The sequence below is a fragment of the Belonocnema kinseyi genome, chromosome 6 (assembly GCF_010883055.1).
Source record: "Belonocnema kinseyi isolate 2016_QV_RU_SX_M_011 chromosome 6, B_treatae_v1, whole genome shotgun sequence".
NCBI classification, from domain to species: Eukaryota; Metazoa; Arthropoda; class Insecta; order Hymenoptera; family Cynipidae; genus Belonocnema; species Belonocnema kinseyi.
Window position 1 is genome coordinate 141142820 of NC_046662.1, and position 20146 is coordinate 141162965.

Below are 20146 nucleotides of genomic sequence, written 5' to 3' on the forward strand. Positions count from 1 at the left end.
CTAAGGATGGTACTATAGAACGCCACCTCAAGGTAGGCCTAGTGGCGCCATCTCTTGGTCAGGCCGGAAACTTATCAATCCACCCTCGTATATATATATACTGCCTTGCAAAAGTTTGGACTCACTTAGAAAAATCGTTTTTTTTTTGCATTTATCACTTTAATTAAATCGCAGCTAAAAAAATGTCTCTTTAAAAGGTGAATTGTTTTCGAAATTCTGTTTAAAATAAGCCGAGGGTGAAGCCAATTTGTCTAGTTTTTAAGTAAATTTTGCAAAAATAGTGTAAATTTCAATGTGTTCTTAAATTTTCAATAACTTCCGAAATAGTCATCCTGAGCTTATTTCAAACAGAATGTCGAAAACAATCAACCTTTTAAAAAGACATTTTTTAGATCCGGTATAATTAAAGCGATAAATACAACAACAAAAAACGATTTTTCTAAGTGAGTCCAAACTTTTTCAGGGCAGTATATATAATTAAAAATTTGTCATAAGGACAACCGCAGGATTTCGCCGGGAGCGGGTGCTAATGTGAAGATAGGTAGTTACAGTCTGTAAAGGAATCAATACGACGATCCAGCAAAAGCCTCGTGCACCCTAAGAACACGGATCTACCCAAGGACTACCGCCTTCTGCATTTTTCCACAATTGTTTTAACATATTCTTGACACGCAGGGATGCTTTCCAGGCCATTATCAAGTGAAAGCTTGGCACCTCCAAGAGCGCTGATGATAAGGACGATTAGTTTAACAGAATATTCCGGGTACAATCGTTGTCACTCCCTTATAATGTCTCGATACCTGTCTTTCTTTTCATTCTCCTTAGTTATGATGTTTTTGTCAGCTGGTGACGAAGATTCGATAACGAACATGGTTCGCTTCTCGATGTCAATAAGAACCATGTCAGGCCTCGAGTGAGCAACAGAAACAATTGTCGAGAATATAAAGTTCCAGTATATGCGGTACTTCCCATTCTCGACAATTGACTCGATTTATATATGACAACAATTTTTAAACCGAAAAGACAAATTTTCGAACAACTCAGTGGGCATAAAACTATGAAAATCCCAAAAACGTGCTTAGGATGTTTTTAGGATGTCTTATGTCAGCCCAATCAACGTCTCTGAGACGTCCGATGTCCTATAGATGACCTAAAGACATCTTAAAGACATAGACGTTCTCGGGATATTTTTTCTACTGGCATTAGACGTTTTAAGAGCATCCCTGGGATGTACAAAAGATATGTTAGAAAAGAGGTCTTAGGGATGTCCCAAAGACGTCTCCAGGACATTCTTAATTTTTTTTCCTACTGGGAATAGTTAAATTTTCGACCAAAAAGAATAACTTTTTAACAAAGTTATTGAATTTTCAGACAAATAAGAAAATGTATAGCTAACTATATATTCTTATGAAGGAAGCAACTACGGAAAAAAGATAAATATAAATAAAAGGAAAATAAATTACCAAAAAGAACATTATATTATGATTGCTAGATCATCATCATCATGCTTGCTAGAGTTACCCAATTCCTAAAGTTTTCTATGTATAAAACCAACCATAGACAACAAAAATTATAATAGTTAAAATGTTAGAAAAATAAGTGTTTAAACAAGAAAAAATTTTTTTTTAAATAGTTTGTTTTTCCATAAAAAAATTATTCTTGAACCAAAAATAGAAGAATTAAATTTTTAGATAAAAGATAATTAAATTTACAGATTGATTGTTTTTGTACAGGCCTCAGACAGCAGTCTTAAACAATAATTGATTTGTCAAAATAAATCTAAATACGTTCAAATTTATGAATTTCTAGATTTCAGTGTTAAAAATTAAACCTATTTATTTTGGAAGTCTTAGTCATTAAAAAAAATGAAGACATCCTATGGAAATGTTACAAATTAATTTGAACTTAAACATAACTTCATAAGAATTTATTTGTAATTAAAGGCTTTTGATAAATTAAAAATATTATTTCATTCTAAAATACTTAATTTTCAATCCATTAAATTTTGAATTTTTTTATTATGAACAAAAATTAATTATTTAATATTTAGCAATATTTGAGTATTTATTTATAACGAATTAATTAAAACCAATTGTTAAATATTAAACAATTTGAAACTGAACTTTGCAAAAAAGAAAGCCTTAAATCGTTAAAATTTCGAAGACCTTTTAAATTTTCACGTTTCAATTTTGATTGTTATGATACGAGTGGATCGCGGGGTTTCCGAACTGTAGAAGGGAAAAGAAGGAAGGGAAGGTCAAACCGTTTTTTTTTTTTTAGGTCAGCAGATTCTCTTTTGTCATTTTCATAGTTAGCGGAAGAAAAGGAAAACGTACATCACAGCAGAGTGGAAAAGCATGGGGAAGGAAAATCGGCAAGAGGAAAGTGGATTATTGTGGGACGGGGAGGAAGGATACAAATTTATTTAAAATGAAATTGCGCTCTCCATGATACCTGCGCACAGTGGGACGACTTTCTATGCTCCAAGCTTAGGCCAATTTGTACTTCTGCCGCTATTAGAAGGACTCGTTAGGGCACCCGCCCTCTGCAGTCACTGCTGTTATTCCCTCAGCAGCCTTCTGTACCAGGCCCCGGTGCAAATCGCGTCGCTTCCAAAATGCGGCGATGGCAGGATCCTCCTTCTTTATGTTGATGTCTTGCAGCAGCTTCCCTGTTGAGCGAACGAAACCGTCTGGTATGTGCTGGACGTTCACGAACATATACGTGTCTGTGTCCAGTGACAATACCGTGGCACGGTGTTGAAAGGGCGCTACCGGAATCAAAGTTTTCCGGGCCCTGCAGTGTTTGGACTACTTCCTTCGCCGGAACTTCAATTACCCACATAAGAGATTTGCTCTTAAAAGAGGTGATTGTTTAATGAAGAGAAGTCAGATTTCTACGTTTTATCAAAGTTTATTCTCTCAGACAAGGCTGGGAGAGCAGAGATGGCGAACTAGTACTGGAGTACGTCCTCACTAGATCGTGGCACGAAGCCAAGTGCCGGAAGTAAAAAAAAAAAAAAAAAACGATGGGGATGAGAGAATCTGAGAGAAATTTGACATGACTTGAATTAAAAGTGACGTTTATTAAATGTGGGGAAAAAGCCCGCAAGCGAGAAAAAAAACCACAAAATCTGACAATTTATTTTATGACAGACAAGTAAAGAAGAAGAGTGGGAAGAGGTAGAGGGATCGAAAAATGAAATTCGCTGTTAGACTCATTTCGTGAGGAGGTCTTTTGGCATCGCGTGCTTGCTAAGCGGATCAAAATCATATCTCCCGAGAGAGGAGATATGTTTATAAGGTGATAGTGATGCTGATTCATATAATTTAGTGGCGGTTTCTTTGATATACTCTTAAATATAAGGTAATTGAAATTCTCTGTGAAGGACAGAGTTTTTCGTATATCTGGGAGTTTTTGTGATGCGTCTGAGAAATTTATTTTGTATAATTTGGATTTGATTGATGTTACTTTTTGACGCACCACCCCAAATTGTACAGGCGTAGGTTATGGTTGGTCGGATAAATATTTTGTAAACTAGGATTCCATATTCAGGTTTAAGACTCGAGTGTCTATTGATAATAGGGCTTAAACGCGAGATAACCCCGAGAGCTTTCCCTTTAGTTTCATGGATATGCTGCTTCCAATTAAGACGCTTATGAAGTTTACCCCCTAGATATTTTACGGAACTTTTCCATTCTATTGGTTCATTAAACATTTTTGGTGGATCTATTTTGACAGGCTTTCTGATTGAGAAAAGCATTGATTCTGACTTTGATATATTAATTTTTATTCTCCAAAGCTTAGACATTGCTGCAATGATTTCAAGAGCTTTGTTAACTAATTTTAAGATTTTCGGAACTGACCAAGAGGAAGTGAATAGTGCGGTGTCGTCAGCATATAGTCCAATTGTAACTTCGGGGACCTCAGGGATGTCGTTTACGTAGATAATAAAGAATACTGGGCCTAAGATGCTGCCTTGGGGCACACCCGCTCTAATAGGTTTCTCTTTTGAAAGTGTCTGGCCTATTTTGAATGAGAATTTTCTGTTAGAAAGATAAGAGCTTATAAAGAGGATGAGTCCTCTTGGGAAATTGTAATTTATTAATTTGCTGAGCAGTCCTACATGCCAGACCCTGTCAAAAGCTTTTTCTACATCGAGAAAAACAGCACCAGTGTGTTTTCTTCGGTCAAAATTTAAGCTAATGGCTTTGGTAAGTTTGAGCATCATGTGCTGCGTAGAATGACCTTTTCTAAAACCGTATTGTTGTGATTTAAGGATGCTGTTTTCCTCGAGGTGATAGTTTATGCGAGTGAGTATTATTTTTTCAAAGATTTTGCTCATTGTATTAAAAAGACTAATGGGCCTGTAGCTGGTAGGATGATATGGATCCTTGCCTTTTTTCTGAAAAACTAAGATGTGAGCTATTTTCCATGAGTTAGGAAAGTAGCTTAGTTGAATACAGGCATTGAAGATATTAGCGAGGATGGTGAGACAAGAAATCGGAAGTTTTTTGAGGACTAAGTTTGAAATTGAATCAGGAGCGGGAGCTTTATTATTCTCCCGCCCTGCGGACGCGTAGGCGGCCGTGAGAGACCGGGACCGAGTTTTCCTCCCTACTCCGGAAAATTGGGGACGCGCGGTCCAATAGAGTTATTGGCCGACGTTCTGCCGTGCCCGCTGAGTCTCGCCTCTCTGCCACCTAACGTTACAGATTTTCTTAACACCTACTGACGTTAACACCTACTGACGTTCGGACGAGTGTATCTCTGTATACATGTATTTATATTTCTTTATGTCTATACCTGAGAATGAAATAAGTTTTTTAATTATCTATCCTAACTTGGTGATATTAATTAATTTTTAAAAAAGAAATGGAATAAGATTTATTCGCATTACTATCCTTACGTTCGATCGTTAATGAGAAATATACATACATTATATATATTTAATAAAAAGGAAAAGTGCAAAATCGTGATGAGCGAAGGTCGTCGTAACGGCGGAGGAAAGGAAAACTCAAGAAAACATGTAATTTTTATAAAGGACAAAAACAGAAGCTCTGGATTCCTTTCGTCCGTCGTCCCATATGCAATCGGCGTATATCAGTTATTTTTTTAAATGTTTAATTTTTAAGTGAAATTTTTAATTTTTAGTGCTTAAATGGCAATTTAACACTTATTATCAGTAGAAAAAACTGAGCGATTTTAAGAGATATTTAGAAGTTTCCAGGAGATTCAAAGCTAATTAAAAGCTTAAAATAATTTCACATAATTCAAACAAAGTTTGTACCGAAAATATTCTGCTATTCATACCAATTTCGGTACAAATAGCCACATCATAATTTCAAACAAATTGTAGATTTTTGAATATTTATAAAAAAATTAAAAACTTTTTAAGAATTGTGAAAGGCTTCAAAAATATAAACATTTTCATAAGATTCCTAAAAAAATTGGAAACAATTTATTCATTTTGGAATGTTATTTTTTAAAATTATTCAAAAATATTTAAAAAGATTTCTAACATTTTTTTAAGTAAATCTGAAAGGTTTTAAGACATTTTTTTATCAATTTGCGGGGTTTTCTTTAAGTTAAAAAAAAACTCTGTTTATTTTAAAATATATTTAGAAATTTTAACATATTTCAAAAATATTTATAACGTTGAATAATTTTTAAACAACTGATAGATTTGTCAAGATTTTGAAAAAAAATAAATCTTTTTAAAGATATTTTTAGTTTCAAAAAATTTAATTTTTCAATTTCTAACGTTTCTAGCAAAAAGTTGTTCATAAAAATACAATTTTGACAATTTTAAAGTTAATTTATTCTATATACTAGAATATTCAAAATTATTAAGTGGATTTATAGTTTTAGAATTAAATCTGAATCTTTTAACTGATTCATTCAAAAAATTTTTTAATTCTTGCAGTTTATCTGAATGTTTAATTAAAATGTGCTGGTATCTTTAATTTTTTACGTATACATTATTGAGCAATTAAATATAACATTTTTGAATAAAAAAACTTTTAATCTTTAATTTTTAACGTTTAAAATTCAAGAGTGCCATTCTGAGTGCTTTAATTTGTATATTATTTTCTATTACTGAAAATGTAAAAAGTTTAGCTTACGAGTTTGAATTTTTTCATTTTATTGAGCGTAAAAAATGTTTGCGAACCGAAAAAAACGCGGGAAGTGACCGAGAATTTTTTTCCAGTTGAAGATTCCTAATGATAGTCGGAAATGCAGCTGCTTGGTTGAAAATTAATTTATAAAGTGAAAATTTAGTTGTCATATATTTAGTTAAAAATCTGATCTTTGTTAGTTTAAAATTCCCAGATTTAACTGACAATTTATCTGTATTTATTGAAAAGTCGACTATTTCATTAGAAATTCACGCATTTTGTTAAAACATCGATATTTTTGTATAAAATCATCTTTTTCTTTGAAAGTTAATCTCTTTTTTTAAAAATTCTTTTTTTTCGTTTACAAATTATCTTTCAGGTTAAAAAATGAAATTACATGGTTGAAAATTAAGCTCTTTTGTTAAAAATTATTTTTATTTATTCAAGATTTATAATTTTAATTAAACATTAATTTCTTATGTTGAGAAATCGCTATTCAACTGAAAACTTGTTTTTTCTTTAAATGGAAAGAAATTTTTTTGCTGAAACCGAAACTATTTTTATAAAAATTTTTCCTTTTTTAATTAAAATTTTTTGTAACTGAGAAGGCAACCATTATTCTGCTTGAATATTCCATCGTTTTAATTATAAATTCATCTCTTTGCTTGAACATTTATTTTTTGTCTACAAATCTAATTATTCAGTTTTTGGTTTACAATTTATTGTTTTTAGTGAAGATCAAATATGTTGTTGGAAATTCAACTGTTTAAGTTGTAGATGATTGTTTTATGAAAAAACTCATTTTCATGGTTTAAAATTCAGCTATTCCAGTTGAAGATTTATAATTTTAGTTGAAAATTAATTAATTTTGCTATTTTCTTCTGTGCTGGTTTTTTACTTATTGAAATTATGGATAGAAAATATAGCCTTTTAAAAATTCTAAGTGACTCATCTAAAGAGATAGAATAGTTCTATCTCTTCCGATAACTCAACTTCTCTCTTTTTCAATCTTTCTGCTCCCAGAAGGGCCCTTAGAAAAACTGTCCTGATCTGTCCGTGTCTGTAACTCTTTACTTCTCAATAATGATAATTCCCTATAATTTGACAGCAAGTAGGTCTGGTAGTATCGGAGCGACTCATTTTATTGGGAATGCAACCGTCCTGAGATGGTTGAAATTCAATAGCACAGCTGGCTCTTACGTGGCATAATGTGGAAAAACCGTGTAATTTCATTTCCAACCTGAAACATGTTTTTTTATTGAAATGATAAATATTTGAACAGAATACTTTATTTGTAAACGAATGACAATTTTTTTAAAAAGAGATTAACTTTCAAAGAAAAAGATGATTTTATACAAAAATATCGATTTCTTAACAAAATTCGTGAATTTCTAATGAAATAGTCGAGTTTTCAATAAATAAAGATAAATTATCAGTTAAATCTTGGAATTTGAAACTAACAAAGATAAAATGTTTAACTAAAAATATGACAGCTGAATTTTCACTTTATAAATTAATTTTCAACCAAGCAGCTGCATTTTCAACTGAAATTACGAAAACTATCAGTTGTTTTAAATTTATTCAACGTTATAATTATTTTTAAACTTTGTTTAGAATTTCTAAATATATTTGTAAATAAACAGAGTATTTTTAATTTAAAGAAAATCCCCTAAATTAAAAAAAATGTCTTAAAACCTTTTAGATTGATTTGAAAAAATCTTGGAAATCTTTTAAAATCTTACGAAAATGTTTTTATTCTTTTGAAGCCTTTCACAATTTTTAAAAAGTTTCTAATTTTTTTTATAAATCTACAAAAATCTACAATTTGTTTGAAATTATGATGTGGCTATTTGCACCGAAATTTATAATCAATTTCACAAATTAATTACTGTTTTCTTTTAAAAATACTTACATTTCAATTTGATAAACTAACAACAGGTTTTCTTAAACATTAGAAGTACAAGATTTTCGAATTAAGTATTGTAAACTGGCGTGTTTTACGTAAATATCCATTTTTTTTAAATTTCAAATTAGCGGTTAATTGTGAAATTTTGTCAATAGTTTAGTGAATCTGAAGCCTGTACAATAATACAAATAATACAACAATCAATCTTACCCTAGCCCAGCTGTAATTCAGTAGTCCGGTTGGAGGAGGGACTTTCGGTTGAGAAATGATAGTGCTGACCTTGACAAGTTGCTAATAAACGCTTTAAATAAGGTCTCTTAGATTATAGAATCTTTAGGTACATAACCGCAGGCTTCTTTGACATCGGTGTTTATAGCTAAGGGCAGTCTCCAAATTGCTCTTCGCGAACGATCCAGCATGTAGTCCATGAAATTCATCCCGGGATAACCATTTGCACAATCTGTACATTATGTTTATTATTTTAAATACTTTCGTTATTTCTGAGGCCTGAAATAACGTCTAAAATGAATTTCAAAAACTCTTAATCACTGGCATAACCTCAAAATGAACTGCAGCACATAACCGCTAAAATGGATTTATTTCAATGAAATCAAAAGGAAATGCTATTAAACGGGAGATATCCAATAATTTTTAAATTGAGATGATTGCTTACTTACAAGAACAGATGAATTGATGAAAGGAACCTCATAAATAAATATCCGTGGGAAGGAACTCTATTTTCTAGTTACACCACTGAATTGAGGTTGACGAAAATTTTGTTTTTAAATGGAGACATCTACTTTTTTGACGTTCAAAGTTTCTTTCCTATTCCTATAGTTTTTCGCCAGAAAACTTTTTTCTTAATTATCAACATTTTGATACATAAAAACGTTCCTTACTCCTTTTTGTATAACTTTCCATATTCTGAACACGATAGTTCAATCCATTTGGACGTAGTTAGGGAAACAAAAATGGAAATATTTCTACACAAAAATTTCATAAGCGTACTTGGCCACATCACATCGACCTTATCGACGTTGAAAGTTTCTTTTTTTGTCCGCTTGAAATCGCTAAAAATTATCGGAAAATAATGACAGGTTATGGGTGTGTAGATACTTATTTTTTGATTTGCAACGAATTTGTAAAAGTTATTGTTTATGTTAATTTTTTAGAACGTTTAGACTATTTAGTCCTAAATTTGTGCCATTGCTCAACATACGGTAGTAAAAAAATATGAAAGGCATCGAACTACAAATACCTGCAAAGTGCTACAACTTGAATGGTAATATGCTATTTCATCAATTTATAAATAAACTTTCTTTAAAATTATAAACCTATTAATGTATACAAACGTTCTTTAGTGCTTTTTATTTTATCTTTCAAATTTTAAACACCATATCTGAATCCATGTGGACGTAGTAAACACAAAAAAAATGAAAATAATTTTACCCACTTATTTTTACTTGGATGATTTTTTTCAAAATTATTACTCAAACTAAATATACAAACGCGATTTATTGTCTCATTTTCTATACCCTAAACTTTGAAAGCAATATATCATTGTCTTAGGACATGATGAACACCAACACAAATTTTCCCCACCGAGGACTGGTTTGGTCACGTGGTCATCGTAGAGCATGCCCTTAATGTATTCCATAGAGATCAAAGAGTTAGGTTAGTTCATAAAATATTATGGATGTTAACGTGAACACATATGCTGACAACAATTTAAAATTTGATAATAAATTCATGTTAAGATAATAAGATCACATATTTATTTAAAAATTACTATTATCCGCAATTGTTTTTTTGAAACACATGTGTATTTTCACCGTTTTATCAAAAAGAAAAACCATTCATGTGAGAAAACTTATAATACTTCGATACTAGCATGTCGTAATTTCCATTTAATATGTCAACTCCTCATATATATTAGCATTATAAAGATATAGAGCATATTAATTAGCATGAAATATTAAGATCTGCATGAGTCATTTTTTGTAAAACGTGATACCTTTTCTACATTAACTATTGCCTTGTTCTAAAACACTAATGCGCATGAAAGACTTTACTTAGAATATTTTAAGCAATACGTATCATTGTGAATTACATGCCAAATACGATATTTCATAAACAGAAGTCGAATTTTAGAAATTTTGCATCTACTACAAGTGACTTATTTACAAAAATTTGAACAATCGGCAGACGATTTTTCTGAGTTTTAAAAAATGTTAACAAATTATGATGTTTAAAAAATTAAGGCGGAAGCTGACACGTGACTGCGACTATATATTGTAATTACCTATTTCATTATATGAGTTTCATGTATATAAAAATGTAGAAGAAAAGTTCACGCGCTGATTAAAATAGAATAGGTCTTGATGGGTGGTCGATATCTTTATATGAGAAGAACGGAAGGCACGGTTACTATGGGGAGCGTACTCCCGTACCTACCAAGGGGGTCAAAATCATACATCTTAAGAATTCCTCAGCTAGTCATAAAACTAAGTGTAGTGAAAGTGGATTGTATCGCAACGCTTGGAAAATTGAAAAGATTGATCATTTTTGGAAGTTCATTATTTTTGCAATTGTGAGCGATTGCCTAAGCAGTTTATTGTTTCGAGCTTGGCTGAAGGTAAGCTACCGTGCGATATCGATAATTTTGTTGTAGCTTTATTATTTATTTAATACTGACATTTATTTTGATCATTTTCAACGCCTAATTTGAAGAAGTTGCTTTCATTTCTCGAAGTAGGGACTTTCTCATTTACCTTTGTTGGGTGCCAATTCTAATTTTTGAAATGAATAAGAAAATCGGCACAAATTTAAAATGTAAAATATAAGAAGTTTATTTGACGAGTGGACTGTATTTGAATTATTTGGAGTGGAGGATTATTTACACTAAAAGTTTACATTTTTTGAGGTTGTGCTGACTCGAGGCAATGAGCTGCATCGGTCAGCTGTGAGAGAGATGTTTTCTTGAGGAGAGATAATGAAAATCTGACATAGAATGAAACGGACCCAATGTCTCTTGGCCATGTAAATTTGTCATGAATCCGCATTCGGTTGCCTTCGGAGATTTCCGGATACCTGTATCGGTTCCCGCATGGAAGCGACCCTTTATTTCCGATCGCAGTCGGAAAAAGGCGAAGTGAAAAATTCCTGGGGAAAACCCACGAGGATGACGCACGGTATTTAAGGCCCAGGGGCGCCTGCTTATCCTAAGAGTACCATAAAAATCATAAAAATTAAAAGCCTAAGAGTTATTAGACGGATTAAATCGGTAAAAATTTCTAAAATCATCTTAAGTCTAAGTCGGTCTTGTCGTAAATAAATGTAAATAAGGAAATTGTAATCGTTGAAATTTTTACTGGTAATAAACGCCTTATGGAAATGTCCTTCTTTGAAATATAATATAAAGAGTAATAGTTTTCCCGTTCGTATTACATTTTTAGAAATATAAATATTGTTCAGGACTGAACAACCTTCCTCATTTCTTAACAACGCATCTGCAAATTTTCGAAAATTTAAATAAATTTTTTAATATTAAAACGGGCTTTTTCTGAACCTGTATCAAAACACGGAAAATCCGAGTTGAGTCTGGGCGGCGAAGTTATAACGATGTATTTACTGCAGGCCTCCTTTTATCTTCAAATAGTCCGCGACCCCACTGCGGTTTTTCGAAGGTGAGAACTGATCGTGATAAAAATAAGTGTAAATGAAAGCTGACACGTAGGCGATTAGGAAACTCCCCGCCTGCCAGTTCCAAGTCGGTCATAGGTGCGATAAAATTGGACTTCGATCGGCAAATTTAATCAATAATCACCTGGCATGCCTGAACGCAATAAAATCTGTAACCACATTGAAGGGGGCAATGAGTGCTTTCAGAAAATGTGTGACTGCTACCCTCCACCTGCTCAAGAACCCCTGGCAGATAGGCCTAAAGGGTGTCATTGCAGGTAGCTTTCAGGGTATGCTAAGGAGCGCGATAAGACAAAAACTAAATAAAAGGTGAAGGCCCTCTGTACACGAAAAACTCTGCCTGCCAAGGCTCAAGGTAACAGAAATATGCCGCTGACGTATTTCTTTGCCGAATTTATTTGCTTCCGCTGTAATATTGTAGACGGGAGGCTACCGTAAGAAGAGGCTTCATCTTCGTTGCGGGCGAGGTCTGCTGGGTGAGTGCGATGCGGCGTGGAAGGCGACTGAGCCTCATTGGAAACTGTAAAAGGGTCCATTACTCGAAATTCCCTCAGTAGGCGACAAATACTTGTGAATGGATAGACCCTTCTCAACAATACCATCATGCTGTGATCACAAAGTAGCAATGTTATTCAATGGGACTCGAGGGACTTTTTTATAAATTTGATTCTGATAGGAAAGTTGACATTTGGCCTGGGGATGTTTTTTTTAACTATTCAGTTAGAGTGTGATGATAATTGCTGACATTGAAGCTAATTAATTATTAAAAGATATCATTACTGTGTATAATTTTTTCATCCTGAAGTAATGCTACATAATTATAACGCAAACACTTTATAATATATAACGGATTAAGTATTATTTGAAATTGTATGTATAAATACATTTATACGTATTTACGTTCGCACCAGATTTTAAAAGGTTACAAAATATTGAAAGGCATTTCGACTTTTCAAAAAGGTATCACGGATATCGAAGACCTCAAAAATGCCCGCACACCATATTTCGAAGATTTCACAAACATTTTTAACGATTTCAAAAGGTTGCACATAAGTTTAGAAGATTTTAAATTATTTAGCATAAATTTCTGAATATTTATGTATACATGCATACATACATAAAGACATACAAAAATGCATACATATATACAGACCTACATAGATTAGACATTACTTTTTATTCCGTAAATTCATTATTTTAAATCGAGGTCAAGTATCATTTAGGATGTCTAGTGACCTTGAAATCCTTGAAGCCAGGCATATTCCTTGAATTTTTATTTCTTTAATTTATCTTATATAATTTACCTTTTGTTCATCATAGAATAAACATAGAGATTTCGGAGTACTTTTTGTAAACTGCACTATTCATTTGATAGGTTGCAATGAACAGACATTAATATTGTGAATAACCTCATAATTATTCACTTTCTTCTTTGCTGAAATAAACTGTTAAACTGTACATTTTTTCATATTCAACTTACAAATTATAAACATTATTGGGTTAAAATTTCGATTTTAATTAAGTTTCAGAATTCCAATGAACCTTGGTTTTTAGTTCGCACCAGATTTTAAAAGGTTACAAAATATTGAAAGGCATTTCAAGTTTCCAAAAAGATATCACGGATATCAAAGACCTCAAAAATGCCCGCACACCATATTTCGAAGATTTTACAAACATTTTAAGCCATGTCAAAAGGTTGCACATAAGTTTTGAAGATTTCAAATTATTTCGCATAAATTTCCAAAACATTTCAAACATTTCATAAAGATTCCAAGGAATTTGAAGATTTAAAAAATTTCTAAACAGTTTTTTCATAACAGCGAAAAAAAAGTAAAATATCGCTGCCCTGAACAAATTATGAATATTTATGTATACAAATATACATGCATATACACACATGCGTAAAGATATACAAACATGCATACATATATACATACTTACAAGTGTCATTTAGGATGTCTAGTGACCTTGAAATCCTTGAAGCCATGAAAATTCCTTAAATTTTTATTTTTTAAATTTATCTTAAATAATTTATCTTTTGTTCATCATAGAATAAACATAGAGATTTCAGAGTACTTTTTGTAAACTGCACTATTCATTTGATAGGTTGCAATGAAAAGGCTTTAGTATTGTGAATAACCTCATAAGTTTTCACTTTCTTCTTTGCTGAAATAAACTGTTAGTAAATAACCCGAGCCATAGGGCGGGCTGTGATTGGTCGAGAGGCGTGGCCTAAAGGGGAGGAGTGGGGACAAGAGAGGGACGTGGTTTCTCCTGATCGGTCGAGGGGCGTGGTCTAATTACAAAATGGCGGCTATAATAATTACAAAATGGCGGCCATCCTAATTACAATGTGGCGTCCATAATAATAATTAATAGTGTGAACGATTTTAATTAGGAATAATATATAATTACTAATCAAAACCTAAAATTGTCCTAAATAATTCTAAGTGACAGGTAGTAAATATAAACATTGTTTTTTAATTATAATTTCACATCTTTGTGCATTTATTTAGTAATTTTCCAATAAAATACATTTATTCAGTTACGTGTAGAAAATACAAGTTCAACTTCGCCTACAATGTATGAAATTAAGATGATAGTCAATTAAGATGATGATCATAGTAAGATGGCGGCTATAATAATTACAAAATGGCGGCCATCCTAATTACAATGTGGCGTCCATAATAATAATTAATAGTGTGGACGATTTTAATTAGGTATAATATATAATTACTAATCAAAACCTAAAATTGTCCTAAATAATTTCTGCGCTTAAATAGTTTACAATCGTTTCAATTAAAAAATCTTTACATGTTTCTACGTGTTTTAATAGTCGTTGAATCCTTCTGAACCTTTCATCCACACATACAATAACATTTTTCAGCTCATCGTTGTATTCCTTGCCGTCCCTCAGAAGTATCGCCTTATTACCTTGAGCGTTTGTAAACACCAGCGTGTATTTTCCCAATTCAATGGTTTGTAGGTACAAAGGTGAATTCCCGAAACAGAAGTATGATTCTATTATATCTAAACGTTGCTGGAGTTTTGTCCAAGTTGGCGAGTCGAAGGTAATTCCGTTACCTGAACTGTTAATAATTTTAATGACTGGTTGAAATTTCCCATGCGATTGAAACTCTAGTCCAATTAGAATAGTCTTGGAGAATGAATGATTAAGTCCGTAAACAGTTGGTAGAATCATCTGTTGTGTGGTTCTCTTCGTGAAATTTTTAGACATCAATACCAATCGTTTAAGCGCAGCTTTAGCAATTATTTGTTTAAGGAGTGAGGATTTTGGTTTAATCCTTTTAATTTTTGGTGTTTCAGGGATAGTTTTATTAGTCTGTGTGTCAGGCGAAACTTCGATAGTTTGAGTTGCCCGGGACTTTGAAAACTCCAAGACTTGCATGAGTTCCACCTCTACCGAATCAATGATAGCTTGCGACATAGTGGTTCGTTCAAATATAAATACTCAACTGATTCAAAGAGGTTACTCACGTCGGTTTATATATGTGAAATCTTTGCGAAGTGGGGGTAGCGTTCTTTATTAAGGTGAGGGAAGCAAATGTGATGAATGTGGGAATAAACGGCAAGTCACACATGTAAAGAAAGAATATAATTGAGGTTTTCTTAGAAAATATACATAAGAATTCGTACATTCCAAGAAAATTACAAAAAAGGACACATGTGTACTATAAATTACATGATAAACCCATGTCTTTCAAAGTACATAAAAGAGCATGTGATTTTTGTATGTTAGACAAAACAATTCCTATTTTTCAAGAAAATTACACAAAAGAAGACGTGCATCCTATAAATTACACATAAAACCTATATGTAGTGGAAATCATACAAAAGAATTTGTGATTTATGTGTATCACACAAAAGAATTTGTACTTTCCAAGAAAGTACACAAAAGCACACATATGTGCTATAAATCACACAAAAAACCCGTGTCTTTTAAATTACACAAAAGAGTATGTGATTTATGTATATTAGACAAAACAATTCGTATTTTCCAAGAAAATTACACAAAAGGACACGTCCACACTATAAATTACACATATAATCCGTTTCTTCTGGAGATTTCACAAAAGATTAATTGTTCAACACCTGCATCCCATAAATAACACATAATAATCCGTTTTTCCAGAAATTTCACCAAAGAATATGTAACGCACACCTGCATCCATAAATTACACATAAAATTTCGTATTTTGTCCAGATATCCCGATTTTTCCAGCAATTTCACAAAATAATATGTCTTTAACACCTGCATACAATAAATTACACATAAGAATGTGTGTTTTCCAATAATTAAATAAAGGTCCACATGTTTCAAAAGCATAGACTGAGTAGATATCATGCAGTGTGCAAAGCAGTTATATACCAAAAGTACATTATTTTTTTTAACCAACCAATTGTGATGTCAAGTAATAAAATACGCAGGTGGTTGTAGAAAAAATACGGTAAAAAATTCTGAAAAAATCCTTTCAAAAAGTGCAGTGACACGATAATACATCCGACGACTATATTGAAACCAAGAAAAGTATTTTGCTCAAGTTTTCAGAAAATCAGACTATACAAAATCACCATGAAAAGGATCTCACCATTTTTTGTTTTGTTTTGTTTCTTTACGCAGATATGAAAGACCGAAGATACATCAATTTTTTTTCGAAATGGAGAGTGATTATTGGAAACGTGCGTACAATCCTTTGTGATAATAGTGACAATATAAGGAATTTAAATTTTATTAAGGTTACTCCTGAAAAGCAAGACGAAAACAATAAGTCTTCGAACGCATTGTATTCCATGTTCGCTTGATGTAAAAAGCGGAAGTACCTGCAGCGAACATTTAGCTACACAATAAAATGTAGACTAAAGAAATTTTTTCCTTGGCTTGTACCCGTCGAAAAGGTAGATCTTTCGGTAACTATAAATTAGACCTGATAGCATTGAAGATTGCGTGATGTTCTATAGACTGAAAAGAACCCTGCGCAACTGTTGTTTCACATCATTTATGTGGACGAGACAGAGGTCTAGAAAATTTCTTATGAAATTTTTGACCACCTCGGTAACAGTGTCGATGAACGAATTTCGAAAGCTTACCGGTTACTGTCATAAGAACAGTATAGTAAGGCAGGTACCGATGTCTCAGTGTAGTATATAGCAATTTTTAAACGTTAAAAACAACATACTTGTAACTTGTCATCCTGATGAGATATCCCGGATATCCCATCTTTTGGTATCAAGCAGTGCGCTACGCTTGGCATACAACATGTACGTTGAGCGAAGTGCCGTATTAGCGCGTGATCGTTTAGGTAGGTGTTTTTGTGATAATTTTAAAAGTTTGTGACATGTGCGTGTGTGTGTGAATCCGTTTTTTGTTTTTGTTAATTTTTTTTACAATTGTAACATTTTTGTTTCTTAAATTTTATAGTTCGCGTAGAGGCTTCATCGTCAAGTCCTGCAGGTTACTCGCCTGCATATGAAGACGGCGAGGAAATACCGGCCTGCGAACCTTGGTCCGAGAATGAGGAGGTTCATCGCAATGAGCTTGTGAATGAAGATGAACCACCAATGCGTTGGAAAGATCATGAGGAGGAAGACCTCATGTATGCAGATCTCGGATCAAATAGTAGTGGGATATTCACCGCAGATGCTGTTCAAATAAAAGGTAAGTTTTTAAATACATTTTTAAGACATATCCTTTTTTAAACACAGAATATAAAAAAAAACATTTTTAAAGCAGATTATTTGGAACAAGAATAACGTTAAAATTGTTATTATTGTAATCTTTTAAAATAATATAGGGGAATAAATCATTTTATCGAATTAAAAGAAAAAAGGTAAAATATTTCAAATCTAATTTGGGATAAGAATCATTCATTCTCTTCCATTGATTTAAAGGAGTACGAAGATTAAAAAGATTTTTCTTACGATATTCTCGTGCAAAATTATCTGTTTAAAAACGAGTGATTAACTTAAAAATCAAGATAGAAAAGTTATCTCTTTATTCCCTTTTTATGTTTAAATAAGAAGTAGAATTTTTGCATGTAATTTCACAAAATTATGCCTTGAATCCTATTATTTCAAAAAAAGTGTATAAATATTGACATTTCTTAAGATATTCATGTTTAACATTATCAGTTTAAAAATTAAATCATTACATCGATCCAGGTTTAATAAAACATTGTCTTATTTTGTTTTTGTTGAAAAAATACATTCGAATTGTTTACATTTAATTCGGCAAAACGCTTCCTTCACCTCTACTATAAATAAAGAGTACACAGAATATAACATATTAACAATATTCATGATTATACTAATTTTCAAGAATGAATGATTTTGCTAAATTAGGTTTAAAAGAAATGATTTCTTTTATCCATTATTTTACTGAAATATTAATTAGAGCTTTTTACCGTCAATTTCACAAAATTATTCATTGAATTCTATTTATTTAAAAAAGTCAATAATAAATCAAACATTTTTTAAAATTCTTGTTCAAAATTATCTGTTTGAAAATGAATGAATGTATAAAAATAAAACATTTTAAAGACATTCTTATTTAGAATAGTCCATTAAAAATAATAATGAATCAAGTCTGTATGAAATCATTGAAAAATAAGAAATCTCTGGATATTGTCAGTTATTTATTTATATATTTTTTAAACCATTTCGAATTTTCATTTTATTTGTTCAAACTTTAAAGAGTTAAAAATTTTTTTAAATCTTATGGAATTATGAAAATATTTTCAAAATTTTTTAGACTTGCTTGAAATTAAGAGAGAAATATTAGAAATGTTTAAAAATCATAATTAAAATATTTGAAAATCTTTCTGAAATATTTAAAAGCACCGAAACAATTTTAGGTTTAAAAAAGACTTGTGAAAAGTTAAAAATATTTTTTAAATGTAAATTCAAATCAAAATTAAAAAATTAAAGATTTTGAAATCTAAATTTAATTTCTATTTTTTTACAGACAACGTGAATTTAATGGCATTGGCTGATGTAGCTGTCGCGGAGCGATTGCGTCACATGCAAGCGGCTGAGGAATCCATCGATGAAGATTCTTCAGATGATGAAGAAATTCGAGCAGCAGTGCAACCGGAACCTTGGCGACCGTGGCAAGAGCCAAAAACTCTACAGGTTGGTGCTAGGCGACACCTTCAGCAACATCGACACCAAAACCAGCAGCAGGAACAGCAATAAAATCAACCACAGCAACACCAATAAGGTGAGAGAGAGAGTTTTTTTCTATAGTTTACGAGAATTCGCGGTTTTACCAAAAATTCAACCTGAGGGGTGTCGAGTTTAAAGTAACACTTAAGGAACCAGAAAATAATCTGGCAGGCCAAGTCGTGGAATATTGTGAAAATGCGATTAGGGCACTTTATGATTATTTAATGGCAAAAGTTAACAATAGCGATAGGGTGGGTATAAAATTCAATTCCGATTATTTTGAAAAGGGTGGTGGGGGTATATCTTTTAGACCTGCTCATCAGCTTTCATTTTCGGATTTTTGGAGAATATTATTTAGTGTTATTCAAAGTAACGAGGATTTCATAATTGACCAGTCATTTAAATAAATTTTGATTGGGTAAAGGATGAGCACGGTACGGGTCGCAAAAACGTTCGTTTAACCAACGCTGATGTAAGGAAACGATCGCTTTTGACGATAGGCAGTAGGGACAATTTGTGCCTACCCCGGTAAATGATGCCGGGGTAGTAATTCCTGAAAACGGTTGTGGGATCGAGGAAATTCATAAATTTCAATTGCATCTTATTCCCGATAGGATTCCAATTATAATTTATGAATTTTCGAACTTTGGAAAAGGTTTTAAGTCCCCTCTGTATGATGGGTCTAGCCTCATCACAGAAACGGGGCAAACTGTCTTACATAATTTAAATATTATGTTAGACGATAGGCATTTTTTCCCCTATTCTCAATTTAACCGCGGCAGCAAGTAGTCTGGGCTTCTGCATCCCATGCAACAAGGCCTATGATAACCCGGTAGGTCATCGATGCTCACAAACATGCGCTGCTTGCCACTCGACACCCCCATGTCAAACTAGTGCGGAAAATGTGCAAATACTGCAAATTAAACGCAACTCGTGCAACCGGTATTTTCATGGGCAAATTTGTTTTAAAAAACATCTTGCCCAAAAATCTTTTTCGGCAAAAACTTCTGTTTGTAATGCGCTGCGCATTTGTACCGGTTGTACGCGTTTCGTTAATATGTGGTCTGATAGAAACCACGAATGTGGAAAAAAATATTGCCCTAGTTGCAAATGTCGGCGTAACATTGATCACCAGTGTTTTATTGCACCTGTTCTAGATAAAGTAGTAAAAAACAAAGATAGAATAGGATTTGTTTTTTACGATTTTGAAACTCAGCAGTGTGATAAATTACCTGGT

General features: G+C 32.4%; 2 protein-coding genes across 2 annotated transcripts in view; both read left to right on the forward strand.

The window, feature by feature from the left end:
* The window catches only part of LOC117175630 (neuroligin-4, Y-linked), a 422620-nt gene that overhangs the window by 257954 nt on the left and 144520 nt on the right, over positions 1-20146 (forward strand). The window lies entirely within an intron of this gene.
* The window catches only part of LOC117174957, a 7091-nt gene continuing 2496 nt past the window's right edge, over positions 15552-20146 (forward strand). Inside the window, exons 1-2 of the mRNA XM_033364425.1 lie at positions 15552-17404; positions 18710-18964. Of these exons, the coding sequence (XP_033220316.1) occupies positions 17308-17404; positions 18710-18939 (327 nt within the window). The 5' untranslated portion in view covers positions 15552-17307 and the 3' untranslated portion in view covers positions 18940-18964. The remainder of the gene's footprint in view (positions 17405-18709; positions 18965-20146) is intronic.